General features: G+C 41.5%; 1 protein-coding gene across 4 annotated transcripts in view; it reads left to right on the forward strand.

Moving 5' to 3' along the window:
* The window catches only part of tfcp2l1 (transcription factor CP2-like 1), a 56,375-nt gene extending 40,858 nt beyond the window's left edge, over nucleotides 1-15,517 (forward strand). For all 4 annotated transcript variants that reach the window (XM_048534003.2, XM_048534005.2, XM_048534002.2 and 1 more), the window contains 2 exons: nucleotides 8,799-8,850; nucleotides 10,460-15,517. In XM_048534003.2, coding sequence (XP_048389960.1) covers nucleotides 8,799-8,850; nucleotides 10,460-10,497 — 90 coding nt within the window. In that variant the 3' untranslated portion in view covers nucleotides 10,498-15,517. The remainder of the gene's footprint in view (nucleotides 1-8,798; nucleotides 8,851-10,459) is intronic.
* Nucleotides 15,518-15,799: the final 282 nt, after the last annotated feature.

The following is a 15,799-nucleotide window of genomic DNA, read 5'->3' on the forward strand; positions in this document are numbered from 1 at the left end:
TAAGCTTTTGGGCAGTGATTGCACGTTGCGTCTGAGAAATGACTCTGATTTGATGAGAATGATTTGCATCTGGATGTGTTGCTGCTTAGCCCAGCTTGTCCCCAATCAGAAAATGATACAATCTTAGTTCCAGCAAAATGAATGCAGTTGGAGATTTGTGTAGGCATGAAAGCTACTGTATTCAGACTTCTATTTGTCTTGCCAATTTAAACACGAGGTTACTGACTTGCCAGGAATTCCTATGGGTGTGTTGGTTTTGGGGGGTGCGGGGGTGGGAGGGGGGGTGCCTCCGGAAGACATGGTCAATCTTCCTTACCACTGATCTTAGCTGGTCCCTGTTTTGTGACCCAGGAGTCAGCTTCATTTGCAGGACTCAATGTTTTAGTCGTTTAAAACTAGGATTCTCCAGTTGCACCCTTTTGCCCCGGGCTGCTTTTACAGGTTACAGACTTCTTGTTTTGATTTAATATTTGGGTGTGGTAAATACAAAGCAATTATATTTACAGTAAAGTCATGACAAGTTGAACCGCAGAGGGCTCATCCTTAAATTTGTGTTAAATTGTAATAATGGAGGAAGCCCAAACTAACTGTACTAGTCCTGAGGTACTATGATCTAATTGAATGGTGGAGCAGTCTTGACAGGTGAAAGATGTGCTTCCATTCGTGTTTAATATGCTCATGTGTTCATTTATCGACAAACGTGCTCTGTGTCAACATAAACCCAAACGAAAACACACGGTGTGTATGTGAAAAATCTCTGTACTTTTTAAGTTGTTTACACCTTACAATGACCTGTCCTTGTCCAGTAAAAGGCACATTGGGAGCTCGTTGTGGAAAAATGCAGTCATCTTTTTTCTCCTCCATGTGCTGTCTTCAGACACAGCCATCGTGTTGTCGTGCAGTCAGATGTGTTTTCTGCGTAACTTTGTGCACCGTGCTGCATCTGTAGCTTTAACTGGGCAAAACAGGTGGGTGAGCAGGCAGCATTCATCAGAGATTTTGGGGTTGTCACAGTGTATCAAATTCACCTTGTATCCGATCAACTGAACTTTTAACTTTCTCTCAGGTTATCCCATGCTTGCTGTGTTTGAATATTCTTTCACAGTGTTCCCAAAGTCAAATGGTGGCTTGCCTGTGATTTTGTGCTTTGACATGACCCATGACCCATGGTCTTGTGGAATTCTATGCTCCCAGAGAGCTATTGAGGTCAAATTGTGTATTGTTTTCAAGAGGGAATTCGGTATATTTCTTAAGGCCAAAGGGATCAAAGTGTATGGGGGGTGGGGGGGGGGGAAATCAGGAAGAGGGTGCTGAGTTGGAAGATCAACCATGACCATATTGAATGTTGGAACAAATTTGAAGGGCTGAATGGCCTACTGCTGCTATTTTCTATGCTTATGTGTTTCTAACTCTGATCTGTTTGGTTGGCTCAGTCATACAATAAATCTGCATGGGTTTGGCTAATCCTGTTATTGCCGATAAAGAATTCTGGCCAATCATGGTACTCTTTCATTTGGTTTCCCTGTTCTTCCAGCAGAAATGGCTAGCAATTTTGCCACAGCTGGAGTTTCAGGCGACCCGAGTTTCACTAATTAGATTCAACTGGAGCTGTTGCTACACCGTCACAGTATGAAGCAAAACTCTTACAACGTGCCTCATGTGGTATCAGAATAAATTTGATCCTGAATATATGACATGGTGCATCTAAGACGATTGACAATTCCTGTCAGATTTTGAGGGCTTTCAATTCTTAAGTACAAGCTAAATCCCTCAAAATGCTAAATTTTAAGTCTGAGCCTTTAAAGCTGGGTGACTCTTTAAACAAAAGAGTCGTGTGACTATCCCCCAGGCTTCTTGTCCATTCCTGACCTGTTGTCCGTAATACAAGGGTTGGTAAGACAGTCATAGAGCGATACAGCATGAAAACTGACCCTTTGGTCCAACTTGTCCATGCTGACTGGATATCCTAAATTAACCTAGTCCCATTTGCCAGCATTTGGCCCATACCCCTCTTAAACCCTTCCTATTCATGTACCCAATCAGATGCCTTTTAAATGTTGTAATTGTACAAGCCTCCCCCACCTCCTCTGGCAGCTCATTCCATACGCGCACTGCCCTCTGTGCAATAAGGCTTCTCCTTAAGCTCCTTTTAAGTCTTTCACCTCTCACCTTAAACCTGTGCCTTCTAGTTTTGGGCTCCCCTACCCAGGGAAAAGACCTTGGCTATTCACCCTTTCAATGCCCATATTGATTTTATAAACTCCAATAAGGCCACCCCTCAGCCTCGGATGCTCAGGGAAAGTAGCCCCGGGCCATTCTGCCCCTGCTGAATGCTCAAACCCTTCAATCTTTGCAATATCCTTGTAAATCCTTTCCAAACCCTTTCAAGTTTCACAACAGTCTCTACACACCTTTCGACTTAGTGTGGCTGTTACATGATCAAATAACTGCGCCTTAAGGATGTCAATCTACAATCGCTGTAATTTTTTTTTGTCGAGGTGGGAGACAGAGTCATGGTGAGCTGTGTGGCAGCTTTTGCTGTGTGGACAACTGTCAGAGAGGATGTGGGGCTTATGCTATCTGGAGGATGGGGAAGATTCCTGTGCTCACTAAGCGTATCCCTCAAGATCCTACTCCTTCCTACCTCTGATCTGGGAGACAAGCTTTTTTGGCTTGTGGACTGGTTATAATCCCAGCAGTAGCCAGTCCTGGCCTCTGTTGTTGCTGGAACACCAACCAACAACTCTCTTGGGCAGCACTTCCACCTGACGGTAGTGTAAGTCTTAACTTGATTCAATTGAAGCTTCGCCCAGCATAATATTGATCCAGGGCAGCTGGATATGTACTGGAACAAAAACAGAAGCTGCTGGAAAAGCTCAGCAGGTCTGGCCAGCATCTGAGAAGAAAAAAAATCAGAGTTAACGTTTTAGATTTGCTGACCCTTCCTCAGAACTTTCCCAGCAACTTCTATTTTTGGTCCTGATTTACAGCGCCTGCAGTTCTTTTGGTTTTTATTGAATATCTGACTGGCAAAGTATTGGCTGGCATTAAGTTACAGGGTTTGTAATTTGTCTGTAATCTATTTGGCATCCACCACTTTGTCTTTTTGGACATTCATCTTGTGCCAATATTCAATTTTAAACAAGGAACAAAAACAAAATTGCTGGAAAGCTCAGCAGGTCTGGAAGCGTCTGTGAAGAAAAAAATCAGTTCATGTTTCAGGTCGGTGATCCTTCCTCAGGGTAACAACATCCGCAGTTCTGTTGATTTTTAATTCAGTTTTAAACAAGTCTGATTTAGAAACGTAACTGCTCTCCCTAAATGCTTAAAACAAGATCTACATAATCCTTGTTTCTATTAAGATTTGCATTCAGAGTTTGTAACTTTTGAAGTTATCACATGGCATTGATTACCACATGTTAAGGATTTATAAATAGACTTTGCTTTGCACCCGGGCTGTGGAATTGATGTATTGTGTGATTCATGCTGTTGACAGTATCATGACATTCAGATGATCAATTTAATAGTCGTGGTGTTTTGCTGTATTGCTTATTGAGAACTCCACAGTTAACCAATGATGTATTGTTTTAAGGATTTTGTGACATTGACAACAAAGTGTATATTTGAGACAGCACAATGTGGAGTTAGAGGACAATAACAGGCCAGGCAGCCTCAGAGGAGCAGGAATGTTGACATTTTGGGTCAGGATCCTTCTCCAGAAAATGTCAACTTTCCTGCTGCTTTGCTGCCTGGGCTGTGTCCCTCGGGTTCAACACTGTTTCCTCTGACTCCAGCATCTGCAGTTATTGCTGTCTAAGGTGTATATTTGATACCGTTCTGTAGCAATTTGTGCCTGCTAGAGATTCTATCAGATAAGGGATTGGGTGCAGGAGATAGACAAATTATAAAGTGATTAAAGGTTTGATCCCTCAGCCTCATTTTTTAAAAAATTCTCATGGAAGTATTGTTTGCTTAGTATAAGATGATTTTGGCAATTGTTTTTCATGAGGGTCATTTAGCAGTTCTCATATCCATGAGTTTGAAGCTTGTGTTTCAATTCTCACTTCAGCACAAAACTCAAATCTGACACTCGAGATTAGCACTAAGGGAATGGTCCGCTGATTGAGGTGCCATCTTTCAGATGAGATGTTATAGTAGGCCCTGTATGCCTTGAGTTCAACAGAAAAGATGCAATGCACAACTTTGAAGGAAACAGGAAACACAGCAGTAAGTTTGCTTTCAGCAATGTAGTACATTTCAACAATGTCCTACATTGACAAATGTAGTCAAGGTAAATGATTCAATCTATATTGATTGGGAGAGAAATGCTGGCCAGGACACTGGGAGAACTCACCTGCTCTTCTTTCAGTCATGGAATTTGATCTTTTGCATTTGCCTGTGAGGGCACCCCATTTAATGTCTCGGTAAAAAGGATGGTATTGTTGATAGTGCAGTTCTCTCTGAACACAATATCGGCCTTGACTATGTGCTGAAGTCTCTGGATTGGAGATTTATATGCATGACGTACCAATTCTTGGCTGACAGTTGCCAGTGATGCAAGTAACAACAGTTGACACTGTATTTCCAAGGTCTCAGTTGAGATCCTTGCAGTAGTCACTAGGCTGCAGTCCATTTGTTTTCAATGTCTGGTAAGTTACAGAAGATCCATTGAAGATTGTACCCACCTCCTTCAGCACTTCTGCAGTACTGACAGAGGCCAGAGCGTACTTTGGAAATGAACCAAGTTCATCCAGAACTCTAACTTATTTGCATGTTTTTGATTTGATTTATTGTAGTCACATCTACCTAAGTACAGTGAAAAGATTTTGTTTTGCAGGTCATAGCAAACAAGGACCAACAGATCATAGGGTGCTTAGACAGAGTGAGGCACACAGGTTATGGTCGCACAGGAGGTGCACAAAGCAAGATCAACCTTGTTTGAAGTTAGAGAGATCCATTCTGCAGTCTAATAACAGCAGGAAAGAAGCTGTTCTTGAACCTGCTGGTGCATGTGCTCAAGCTTCTTTACTTTCCGCCTGATGGAAGAGAGTATTCTTGGGATGAGAAGTGGGAGGGGTCTTTGGCAGCCTTTCAGTGGCAATGAGATGTGCAAGTGGAGTCCATGGATGGGAGGTTGACTTCCGTGATGGTCTTGGCTGTGCGCACAATTTTCTGTAGTTTCTTACAGTCCTGGGCAGAGCAGTTGCTGTATCAGGCTGTCATGCACCCAGATAGACTGCTTTCCATGGCACATCTGTAAAGGTTGGTGAAGCTTTAGATGTACCAGTGGTTGAAGGAAGTATTGAAATAAGCTGATGAAGACACATCACTAAAAATTCCTTACAATTCTGTAATAATGATACTTGAAGATAATTTCCAATGATTTGCAGCAGCAATTTGACAAGGTATTACAATGCAGAGGGTTGCACATGGTGACAGTACTGCTTGGGCTTTGTCCACAAACATCTTGAGAGACATGGATTTCTTCCAATGTATATATGAAGATTTGCTGCACTGTTAGATGGAAAAGTGCCTTTTATTGCAGGGATCCAACATGATCGTATGAGTAAAAAATGCTATGCGGGTGTCACCTGGAAAGGTTTGAACAGCAGAAGGCAATAGTTTGTCATTCAACTCTCAAAAACCTCAGAACTTCTGTTTGTGCATTTTGTGACAAAGCACTGACTTGTCCTTGTTATTGCTGCAGATATTTAGACACGTGCTGCAGGATATTGGGAGAAGCGGTGGTAATGTCACTGGAATTGTAATTCCAGATCTCTAGGAAGGAGACATGGGCTCAACTTTGACTATTTCTGATGGTGAAATTTGCATTTATAAAAATGTACAATAAAAACATACTCTAATAGTGACCATCATCCTTTGATGTAAAACATGTATTTGGTTCACAGACGTCCTTTAGGAAGGAAATCTGCCATCCCTACTGATTTGGTCTATAAATGACTTCAGATCCACAGCAATGTAATTGACTCTTAACTGCCCCCCAGGCAATTTGCAATAGGCAATAAATGCTGACCAGCTGGTGATGCCCGTACCCATGAATGAGCAAAGAGAAACTTCTGCAACAGCGGCACTATGGTTTTTATTGACTTAGTCATCTATTGGAGACCAAGGCCTCATGAGCTTTTTAACCTAGATTTGGCAAACATCTTTTCTGATAGTGAATCAGGGCACATGCAGTTTAACAGACTCGCACCTTAAAGTAGCAAGGTCTCTTAAGGTCAGTGGGCATTATGCACTGAGGAAGTTAGAAATGGCCAAAGTTTCTCTGGACATTGAGAAGAGCAATTGATAATATACAAGTATGAAGGTAGAATGGGGGATTCTGCATAATACCGTTGAACAGTGAAGGGGAGTAATGTGCTAGCAATCAAGTAAAATAATGTGCCTAGGATTAGGACTTTGTACCTTACCTTTTGGGTTACTAAATTACTAAATCTGCTGTACCTTGCCAAATGAGTGGTGTTAACTTGCCAACATCTTGCCTGCTAGCTCAAATTATCAATTTGTGAAACTTCTTGTCACGAAATCCTGAACATTCCAATCCTCCTTTCACTAGTTCTTCATGCAACCAGCTAATTATTTGAGGGCAAGTTCAGAGGTTTGGGGGGGTGGGGAGAGAGGAATGTGTTGACATCAGTCCCCTTGACCCAAATGCTGAGAGTCCCAAATATGACGAGGAACCTCCATTCAGTTTTATGCATGTGTTCAACATGCAAAGATAACCACCTTTCTCACAGTCATTTTACTAAAATTTAATTTACATGCCCTCCTAATTAACTGTTTCTGGGTTTGTCACGTGAGGAGCGGTTGAGGTCTCTATGTCTGCACTCGGAGTTTAGAAGGATGAGGGCAGATCTCATTGAGTACTGAGAGACCTGGCTACAGTGGATGTGGAGATGATGTTTCTACTAGTAGGAGAGACTAGTACCCAAGGACATAGCCTCAGAATGAAGGGACAACCTTCTATAGAGATATACAGTACAGAAACAGACCCTTCAGTCCCATTCATCTGCACCACCCAGACATCCTAATCTGACCTAGTTCCACTTGCTAGCATTTGGCCCATATCCGTCTAAACCCACCCTGCTCATATACACACGTCCATGTGCCTGTTAAATCTTATAATTGTGCCCACCTCTACCACTTCCTCTGGAAGTTCATTCCATACATGCACCTGCAATAGGCTTAGGGTTAGGATTACTCCTCAGGTCCTTTTAAAAATCTTGCCCCTCTTTTAAACTGAAACTCTTAAATTCTCCGCTTTGGACTGAACAGTGATGAGGATTTTTTTCAGCCTGAGGGCGTTTGGTCTATGGAATTCATTGCCACTGAGGGCTGTGGAGGTCAAGTCATTGAATGTAATGAAGACAGAGATAGATAGGTTCTTGATTAGTAAGGGGATAAAGGCTCACAGAGAGAAGGCAGGGAAATGGGGTTGAGAAACCTGTCGGCTACGATTGAATGACAGTGCAGACTCAGTGGGCAGGATGGCCTAATATTTCTCTGACATCTTGTGGCCTTATGGTCTTCCCGTTGTTACTCTATTAAATTGTTGAGCCCTTTAAACTCCATGCTTTACTTCACCGTGCCTAGCCCAGCCCCCCTCCCACTGACCCAGTGTAAATTGCAAGTCACAGTGGGGGTTTCACTGCCTCCGGTGCTGGAAGTCTAATGACCTGGTGAAGGAGTCTGAATGAGCCAATGTTCCAATTATTAAGCTGCCAGAAATCTTGTTTTGCTGCTGTGTAGCAGTGGATCAGGGCAACCATTTTTTGGGTTTATTACTTTCATCATGCATATTAACTCATACGTAATTTGACTTACTTTTTATGGAAATGGAACCATTACTTTGTTGGAACATCAAGACCAGTGGAAACACAATCCGATGGTTAAAAAGAAGCCATTGTCAATCAACCAGAATTTTGTGTAGAACTTCAGAGAATACTGGGTTGAGAAATAATATTTTGAATCGGCAGGACTGGGACTGATTCAAATCCATTTGGCGACTCTGCGCTTCTCAAACATCCACAACCACACGTCCCAAAAGGACTTGAGAGTTTGTGATGAGAAGTGGGGATACTGGCTCTTTTCTCTCTCTCTTCTCTCCCTTTCCGTCAGCTCAAAGAGCATTGGAACCCAACTGCTGCCAAGCTAAGACCATGTAGCTCTGCATAAAATATAGTTTGGCTGTGGAACCTCCTGGTCTATATGGCTCTACACTGCATCAGCCAGTGCCTTTACTCACTTGACTAGTGGGAAGTTGCGAGTAAGTATAAATCTTGTTGAATTATGCCTGACTTTTTATTGTGTGTAAGGATCTTAGTACTGCAATTAAATTTCCAACCCCAAGAAATGCTTCTGAAGTTTAAGCATGAATTTTGTAACTTGGCAGTGTAATGTGTTCTGTTCAGTGTTTGCCTATAAATCTGGCATCCCTGTTCTGGAACCTTTTAATGTGGAAATACATTGAGATCTAGCTAGCACTAATCAGCATATTTGGTCCAAGAATTGAAATTATAGTTGTGTCAGACATCAGTAGTAGTTTTGCCATTGTGCCTGGTTCAAGAAACAACACAGAATCAAATTGGGCTCAGGAGTACAGTTTGAGCAAAAAAATGGCTCAAAGGCTGTTTTATTGTCAATGATAAGTGAATTAAGTGTTAAATGAAATGCTCTTATTGACAAACATATTGGCAGTAGCTGCATGTGGTCTGTTGTGGAACTAATGGAAATATTGCTCAGTATAATCTAGACTAATGGGTTTCTTTTATTTATAGATGGTTAAGAACTTCCGTGATGAGACTTGCTTTGTCATCTGCATCTTGAAAGGTATGATTTACGTTTTTACAGTAACATGTATCACTATTGTGGCCTTGCATTGAGCTTTATTGTATCTTCATTGTTTTTCTTGGAAGCCTTAACTCTTGACAAGTTGAATGTTTGGTATTAGCAGCTATTAAAATCTGTTTTAAAAATTCATTCATGGATGTAAGCATCATTGGTTGGGCTAGGATTTATTGCCCGTTTCCACTTGCCCAGAGGGCAGTCAAGAGTTGATGACATTGCTTGGGTCTGAAGTTATACGTAGACCAGAGCAGATCAGAACAGGATAGTAGATTTCCTTCCCTAAAGGACATTTATGAATCAGGTGGGTTTTCACCACAGTTTTCAGAAGTTGCAGGATCACAGTCTTTATTCCAGCTTTTATTAAATTCAAATTTCACCATCTGCCATGGTAGAATTCGAACTTATGTCTCCAGACATTGGTCTGATATTCTGGGTTGTTAGTACAGTCACATTACGACTCCTCCCCTTGTTCTTGTTGGAGAGCTCGGCAATAGAGAATATGTTCTCAGATTCTTTTATTCATTCAACTGATTGAAGATTCTAAAACCAGGGGGCATGGTCTAAGCGTATGGGACCAGTTCATTCAGAAGAGATGTTAGAAAGCACATCTGCACACAAAGAGGCTTGGAACTCCCTTCCTCAAGTGGCAGTCTCTGCTAAATTCAATTCTTAAATTTAAATCTGAGACAAAATTTTGTTAAGCAAGGGGACTGAGGCATGTCAATCCAAGACTGGCATAGAGAGTGAGGTCACGGATCAGGCATGAATGTATTGAATGGTGGAGCAGGCCCAAGGGGCTGAATGGCCTGCTTACGTTTTTGTGTTCCTATGCGGGTGACACCAGCTCGACCTGCATTTATTGCCAATCGCTAATTGCCTCGAGAGGAGTTAAGTGTCAACCACACTGCTGTGTGAAATAACTCCACAAAGACTGTTGTCTAGTCACCAAGTCACCCTTTATTTACATGTGCATAGTAGATGACACTGACCCATCTAGCTTAGAGCTGGCTTTGAGAGTGAACAGAACCCGTACCCCTCCATTTTATATCTGTCAGCCACGGCTCCCTGATTGGACCAGGCTAATGGTCACAATCAGGGAACCCATAGACAGTGAGGTCCACCTGGCTGACCATGTCACTACACTGTGGGTCTGGAATTTTGTGGAGGCCACATCAGGTAAGGAGGGCAGATTTCATTCTCTTGAGGACACCATTAAAATAGATAGGTTTTTACCCCTACTGACAATGGTTACATTCCAAAAATGGTTACATAACAACCATTAGATTAGTTTCTTAAAGGAAGAAGTCCAGATTCTATCCCGAATTCCCATTTCACCATCTGTCATAGTGGGATTCAAATCTATATCTGAAGAATATTAACCTGGGTTCCGGATTGCTAGCTCAGTGACATTGCCACTGCACCAGCACCTGAACTTAATCATTAGGGAAAGTGTCTGCTATATATTTCCTTGAGAACTGATGCCATAAATTATGCTCTGTTATTAAAGATTTGCCCGTATGTTCCTTCCCCACTTCTAGTTATCCTGCTGTTATTGTGAATGAAACTTAAAATTCTTATGTGTTCTTCGCAGCTGAGAGAAATGATGGGTACAACATCATCTTAAAATGACAAAAGCTGCACCTGATTCCCCAACATTAGGAGGAAGATTTGAGTGCTTCCATATTGTTTGAATGTTGCCATCGTTGTCAAACATGAGCATCTGATCATCAGGCAAAAGATGAATCGTCCATGCAGTTGAAACTGAATTTTTCTAATGGCTTTGAGAAAACAGAGTTTCTTTTTCTTTTTCAGAGTGAATACTATATTTGGGAAAGGGTGGAAAAAGGGGGATGATGATGTAATCCTTTTGTTTTTGACATTATTTTGCCCAGTTCCCCAATATGGGGTGCTATGCTTTATTTAAGGCAAGCTGACAAAATGTTTTGCTTTATTCTGCACAAAATATGGTGCACAATTTTGCTTTTGATTCTTGGTTATTTCCTAATAAGTGGAGTGACCTAAAAATCATGTTTTCCTCCTCTTAGTTGCTTAATACTTATTCATGATGGAAGCCAGCTGCAGCTTTTAGGCAGATTAAAAATTGACAAAATCATTCCAAAAGCTAAGAGCTAAATTGCCATAAAGTTTCCCATTATCAGTGAAATGTAGTTTGGCTTATCCAGTGACTTTGATAATGAACTGGTTTGTTAGCATTTGTAGTTTCATTATTAAAGGATTGCAATTATAAAAAAGTTGTTTCCTGGGGAGTAAACATTGGAATTAATTTGTCACACTCATGGTCCTTAGTCTTGAAATGCTTATGTTCTACGATGTCCAGACTTTGTCCTGATTTAAGGACCCAAACTAAGGTTTGAGTTGTCCAAAGTTTTCTTACACAGGTCATACCTATCTGTTCCGAGTCATCCTCGTGAAGATATTTGTGAATGTGCTGTGACTCTTTACCGGGACTGGTGCTCTTAATTTTCTAATTTGAAGCTATGATCACAGTCAAGTACTGACAATCCATTTCCTTTACTTGGTGCTACAGTGGGAAGGAGGTGGAGAGGGTAAGAGGGATGGCCAGGCAACTAACCTTCTAGGATGGATGAAGAATTTTATTATTTTCCTTTATTAATCAGACCATTCCACATTCAAGAGCATTCTCAGGCTTTATTAGATAAAAGAAATCATTAAAGAAAAAGAATGAACAAACATAGATTATATTTTAAGGTTGGGGAGAAAGCAGTGATATCTCAAAAGCTGAAGAGTTATGATCATATGTTTTTAGTTGTTCATGGGAAAAGAGCTTTGCCCTTAACTAATCCAAGAAATTGATGATGAGTCATCTTGAACTGCTATAGTCCTTATGGTGGAGCTACACTATGTGCTAATAGAAGAGGAGCAGCCAAGTAAATTAACCTGTTTTTTGCATTCTGACATATTTTCTGTTCAATGTTTGATGCTAGTTTCACATTGGATTCTTTTGAATTTGGAAAAACTGATGCGTGAAGTTATTCATTATTCAAAGACAAGGGCATTAATGACGACCTAGAGCTTGCTGTATGTCACAGGCATTCTCTCTCAATGGGATTTTTCAATTAACAGTGTGTACTTAATTGAAATTTACTTACAAAATGGTTGGTTCCAAATTGTTAATGTTTACACAACTGCTGCTCAATTGGTAAATCACCCGGGGGGAATAGACCTGATATAAGTTTGCAACATTTTCAGCCCCTTTTCTTTTGCTGGAAATTCTGCTGCAGTTGTTGAGATATATTAAACTGAGTTCAATTACTTACCTTTACACATTGCCATATGCAGAGGAACCCCACCCTCTCCAACCTTTCCATTGTCTCTGCTTCATGTAGCATCTGAACTGATAGGCCAGCAATAAGTGATTTGCTGGCAAGTTTAGTCCTCGCTTGTGGTGGGTGGGTAAGACTGTTCTAATATCTTGGCTGCATTGAGCAACTTGAGGTGTGGAAAATTAGAAGATAGGGAAAGTGGGGGAGGAACGAGAGGAATAATCTAGTTGGTCGTACCAAGACATTTTGTTTTTGAAATAGAACTGACGAATTGAACCAGAGGGCTGGTTTCTACCAGATAGTGCTACTCTCTGGTGTAGGCAGTGGTTAGTACTGCTGCCTCACAACTCCAGGTTTGATTCCAGCCTTGGGTGACTGTGCGTGTGGAGTTTGCATGCTCTCCCCGTGTTTGCATGGGTTTCCTTCTGCAATTCAAAGATGTGCAGATAAGGTGGATTAGCCATGCTAAATCATCTGTTGTGTCCAGGGATGTGTAGGTTAAGGGGATTAGCCACAGGAAACGCAGGGTTAGGGGGATGGTTTGGAGGTGGGTGGGATGCTCCTTAGAAGTTGGGTGCAGACATGACGGGCCAGATGGCCTCTTTCTGCACTGTCGGGATTCTGTGATCTATATTAGTTCTGATACTAGCCCTCAGGTGGGAGACATTGAATTTCTGAAGTTTAACTGATAGGTCAGAAACTAAGTGAACCCACATATCAGGATTCAAATTATCTGAATTTCCATGAAACCAAAAGTTTCTAATGAATCATGAGCCATCAGATTGGCATACAAATTTCTTTGTTTCATGATTTTAGGGCACAGTTTTCCCATGATTCAGGGCAATTGTGGGAAATAATTGAGCAACTTAGCTCTAGAGAGTTACTCACCCTTTTCTCAGCACCTCAGTGATTAAATGGCAGCTGAGAAGGCCCAGTGGGGACTTTCTTGATCTATCAGTTGTTAAAGCTTTTAAATGGTCAATTAAGGCCTGTGTAAGGCCCTCAATTCCTCACCTCCTGATTACCTACCTTTCCAGCATGTGCTGATTTTCTGAGATAACACGGTGTGGAGCTGGATGAACTCAGCAGGCCAAGCAGCATCAGAGGAGCAGGAAAATTGACATTTCGGGTCAAGACCCTTTTTCAGAAGAAGGCTTTCGATCCAAGATGCCAACTTTCCTGCTGCTCTGATGCTGCTTGGCCTGTTGTGTTCATCCAGCTTCACACCGTGTTATCTCAGATTCTCCTGCATCGGGCGTTCCTACTATCTGTGTTGATTTGCTGTCTGGAAACCTGCTCGTGTGGTTTGGGGTCTCCATTTGCCCGAATCTGGGTGCTTTTGGAAGCACCAGTGCAGGGTGGTGCTAGAGAGTGGTGTCTGAAAACCACAGTCCTGCCCTTGCCTCTGGCAAACGCCTCTCAATAGGCCCTACCCCATGAGAAGCAAAAGAAAATGATTTGCCTTCCTGAATTTGGGTCCCTGAAATGTAGGCCTCAGCCAGTGTTCTGATTGACCGGGACACGGATGCTGTGGCCTGTGATAAGCTGAGAAGCTCGCCTAAGCTTGTCAGTCTGCTCGTAAGTGGATTGACGTACAATCAGGCAAACTTTCTCAGCATTTGAACTGATGGGTTAGTGAATATCTAACGTGGCCTTGCCCACGCTTAGCCTGAAAAGGGGAAAGTTGTGGCATTAATTTCTAATGATGACTTTGCAGGATTACCCCCATTTACTCTACTTTACTAAGTATAGTGTTGAAACTTGCTGGTTGAAGGGTTAGGTTTGACAGACATGGCCGGAATGTTGTGTTTGATAATGAATGTTGACCCAATCTTTTCAAACATCTATCATGCAGGCAACCAACAATGCCTCGGGTGTGGGAAACACCTCTTGTAATGTAGTCAGTCCCTTCACGAGGGTGCTGTGGCTACCTGCAGTGGCAGGGAAATTCTAATGTACCCAGCCATGGACAATGTGGCTAGATAGAATACATATCATAAATTTGGTTCCGAAAAGCCGACCCAAGTTTAGATTTAGTGAAAGGCATTGAGTTTTCAAATCCTCACGTGACAATAAATTACATGCAGTTCTGTAGCAAATTGCCTATTTATAGAAAATCTGTAGGATTTACTTCATCGATCTGCTTTTCTGTTGAGCAATGAACATGCATTGTCATTAACTCTGCATTTTAGAATACTGCCTCACAGTAGTTGAGGGCATAGCCCATGTACTGAATGAATTTAATGCAGTGATGTCTCAGGCAAATTTCCAGCTTGTTGTCTCTTAATGTGTTTTGTTTTTAAACAAAAAATGCAGCAAGTCCTGTGCAGATGTGGCAGCACTGAGAGAGAAATGTACTTTAACAGATTATGTCAGTGGGTGGGACAGGAAGGTGTGTGATACAGTGGAAGATAGGGGAGATTAAGTGGTGGAAGAATTAGTTTTACAGGGCCAAAGGGAATGCTGACGAGGCACAGAACAGAACAAAAGATTTCGTCCCGAGAGCAGGTGTGCTGCTTCCTGAAAGCAAAAATAAGAAGAAAAAATAGATTCACGAAAGAAAAGGAAAATGGGGCCTGAGATCTTAGTTTGAAGCTCTTAAACTCAAGTGTTGAGTCTGATAAGTTGTGAAATGCTTATTGGATGACCCAGAATCGTCCTTTGATATACCTCTGTCATAGGGCTCTTGTTATGCAGTGATAGCATCCTTACCTCTAGGCCAGGAGACCCTCTAGCAGAATCGAGGCTGGTTCCACCTGTCCTACTGCTAGAAAGGTTGATTAGGAAGTGTCTGGACTTTTGTCTCTGCCTTTGTCCTTGACCCATCCATCAATTGTTCAAAACCTATTCTGCATCCATCCCTTCCCAGGGCATTGATCTGAAACATTTCCTGTTGTTTTTATTCAGATTTCCAGCATCCACAGTATTTAGCATTTTGATTGTTTTTTTTGAGTTAGTTTTGTGCTTTCTTTAAACTCTGAAGTACTATTTTATGTGCCTTTGAAATGTTTTTTGTACTCCTACCAATTATGTGTAGCTAATGGTATATTGTCTTAGAGTTGGACAAGATTGGCACAGTTAATTTTTTTCAACCAGCTCTCTGGGTTTTCTCTTACACTTTTGCAGTTGATGGGTGAATATGCACTTTGCTATCTAAACTTGGCAGGATTGTGGAGATAACGCTGGGGGAGGTTGGTTGGAAAGTATTGAATGTCATTACTTTTTTTAATGTAGAGGCATGTTTTGCACTGGCTTCTGTACACTTCAGCTCAGAAATGGAATGTATTCTGTACCTGCAGCCTTGTACACTGGCCAACTTAATAAATCTACCTTTTATAACAACATTTACTTGTTCTTTCATTTCCTATATACAGACAGATTCTGCTTTCAGTATTTTTTATAAAGAGAAGTAAATAAATTGCATTTGTGCAAAGCCTGTGACAACAAGCTTAAAGTTTTACAAAACTTTTAAAATGTCCCGGCAGCATCTGTGGAGAGAGATACAGAGGTAAAGTTTTGACTTTGGTGTGACTCTCTTTCAGAATCGAAGCTGGCATTTTGAGCAAAAATCATTCCGGACTTGAAACATAAACACTGTTTCTCTCTCCACAGATGCTGTCAAATCT

Source organism: Stegostoma tigrinum, chromosome 7, assembly GCF_030684315.1.
Source record: "Stegostoma tigrinum isolate sSteTig4 chromosome 7, sSteTig4.hap1, whole genome shotgun sequence".
Classification (NCBI taxonomy): Eukaryota; Metazoa; Chordata; class Chondrichthyes; order Orectolobiformes; family Stegostomatidae; genus Stegostoma; species Stegostoma tigrinum.